Source organism: Chanos chanos, chromosome 8, assembly GCF_902362185.1.
Source record: "Chanos chanos chromosome 8, fChaCha1.1, whole genome shotgun sequence".
Lineage (NCBI taxonomy): Eukaryota > Metazoa > Chordata > Actinopteri > Gonorynchiformes > Chanidae > Chanos > Chanos chanos.
Window position 1 is genome coordinate 31583808 of NC_044502.1, and position 2448 is coordinate 31586255.

A 2448-nucleotide genomic window follows, 5' to 3' on the forward strand; every position below is an offset into this window, starting at 1 on the left:
ATCAAGGCTATGTTGCAGTATTTGTTACGCATGTAGATCAGACAAGGTAGCATGAATATGTAAATCTTGATCTAAATTGATTCATTTGGGTCAAAGTGTAAAAAATGGCGATAATTTACTTGACGGAGAGTTAAATACAGCATAAAGGTTTTAGCAGAAACCAGATCGACTGTATCTTTGGAAAAACTGAGCTGTAGAAATGTCTCGCTTCTCATACTTTACTGGAACTGCAGCACAGAAGATTCACAATATTCTGGCATTCCTGGACCATATATTTAGGACTGAAGAAGAAACTAATGAGCTAATAATGGACTGTCGAAACAGACAAGTGATATCGCTATAAGAGAATTGTTAGTAAAGGTCAATGAATTTCAGGACACAACAACTCCAATACATGCAAGCACAATGTAAGAATACACATGTTACCAGCACTGTTTTCTTATGATCCTTTTTATTGAAAATAAGGCTGTTTGGATAGATAAACGAACAAATAAACATCAAACATCAAGTTCTTCTACTTGTACTTATATGTATAAGTACAAATATAAAAGTGCTATGGGAACTCTTATTTGTCATGGCTCTCAGCCAATTTGCACATTTATCTTCAAGGACTAAGGATAGTGTGTGCTGTTTTTTTTTTTTTTTGAAGAAAAAAAATTAAACATGATAATTATTGCATTCTTTTCACTTTAATCAAATAATCAAATTTGCGGGGTTTTTTTTTAAATCCTTGATGATATGCATGATATGCAGCATGATATGCAGTCTTTCTCAATATTGTGACACTGATAGGGATCATATATAAGAGGCTACATTGAATATGTATGTTTATACGTAAGCCAGGCCTTTTGGCTTCATAAAAATACCCAGCTGTTGTGTTTTTTTAGCCTTCTCCTCAGTCAATGCACATTGACAGCGGGCTTAATCTTTTTGGAGCTGTAGCAAAAGTAATATCGGAATAAGGGCCGGACAGCATCGTCTCTCAAGCCGTAGATGAGTGGGCTCAGACATCGAGGTAAAATAAGAACAATAAGAAAATTTAGATAACGCAGATCTATGAATAGACTGGTACTCCCAACAGTCATTAAAGCCAGTATTCTCTCAATAATTCCATATAGAAAAGAGGCAAGACACAGGCCCAGCTGAATGAGGTGTAGTAATACTGTCCTCTGGGCTTTCTTAGCAGATTCTTTATTGGTGGAGACAGACCTGGCTGTGACCATGATGCTGATGTACGTCAAAATAATGATGATCGTCACGGTTACAAAATAAAGAACATTGAAAACTTCAGCTTTCATAACCTGCCACTCAGCAATGATGATTTTCTCCCTGGTGCAAAATATCGTTTTTGCTGGAGAGCCAAAATCAGACATGAGGACATATATCAGATCGATAACAATGTCCAGAGAGCTAAGGCACCAAATCACAGCCAAGCCAATGCTTGTAGATTTTTTTGTGATGATAGAGGAGTGTCTGAGAGGGAAACAGATTGCCACAAAGCGTTCTATTGACATCATTGCTAAAGTCAGAGGGGCATTTTGGAAAGTGCAGCTAGAAATCAGCACTAAGAGGGAACAAATGGCTCTGGCTATGTTGAGAAGAGCAAGGGACAAGGCATACATCACTGAGGTGACACACAAGAGGATGGAATCATTGAGGAGCATGTGGGCAAAGAGGATGTACCGAGGTTTTTCGTGAAAGATGGGCTTGCTCCACAGCGCGAAAAGCATAATGCAGTTGATGTAAATGAAGAAGGCGGTCATCAGGAACACCACCGTAATCTTAATCAGGGTGACGCCATCAAAGTTCACTTTGAAAATCTGATTGTGGGTGAAAGACATCTCCTCGATTGTGTCATTGGTCGTGTCCATGTAGCTTCACATAAACAAAGAAAGACAATTAGAGCACATCACAGCAGAAAACATTTAATTTTTACATAAAGTGGATTAATATGCAACTTATGTTTAACATGCTTCCAACATATTTGGAAATAAAGTGATGATTGTTTATCTATGTGTTTAAATAATTCAAAAGATAAACTGTTGAGAGGGTGTGATAAAAGAAATATGAAGAAATCAGAGATCTTAGAGACAAACCTCTGCCAGTGAAATGAATGATACCGACTACTATGCTTCCATGTGTTTCAGTGTGTGTCTGAAACTCCTTGTCCCTCACCTTTGTCTTTATAGCCTTGGTGAACTAGATCAAAGTGCCAATCACTGCAGTAGTAAGTTCATCTGCGCGTGCACAGTCATGTCTATATATTTACACGTGTGTGTGTGTATGTGTGTATGTTGTTTGTCTCTGTGGTAATTCTGAGAAACTAGATCAAGGTGCCAATCACTGCAGTAGTAAGTTTATCTGCGCATGCACAGTCATGTCTACATATTTATGTGTGTGTATGTGTGTGTGTGTGTATGTGTGTGTGTTTGTGTGTGTGTCTGTGGT

At 38.0% G+C, this 2448-nt stretch overlaps 1 protein-coding gene across 1 annotated transcript; it reads right to left on the bottom strand.

Annotated features, from left to right (window-relative positions):
* Positions 1-899: 899 nt before the first annotated feature.
* LOC115819790 (odorant receptor 131-2-like) lies at positions 900-1871 on the bottom strand. Its single transcript, XM_030783291.1, has one exon. The coding sequence runs from the start codon at positions 1869-1871 to the stop codon at positions 900-902; it is 972 nt and encodes a 323-aa protein (XP_030639151.1).
* Positions 1872-2448: the final 577 nt, after the last annotated feature.

Bases quoted from the DNA above. Each gene is read 5' to 3' on its own strand.
- LOC115819790 (XM_030783291.1), bottom strand. From the start codon at position 1,871: ATGGACACGACCAATGACACAATCGAGGAGATGTCTTTCACCCACAAT.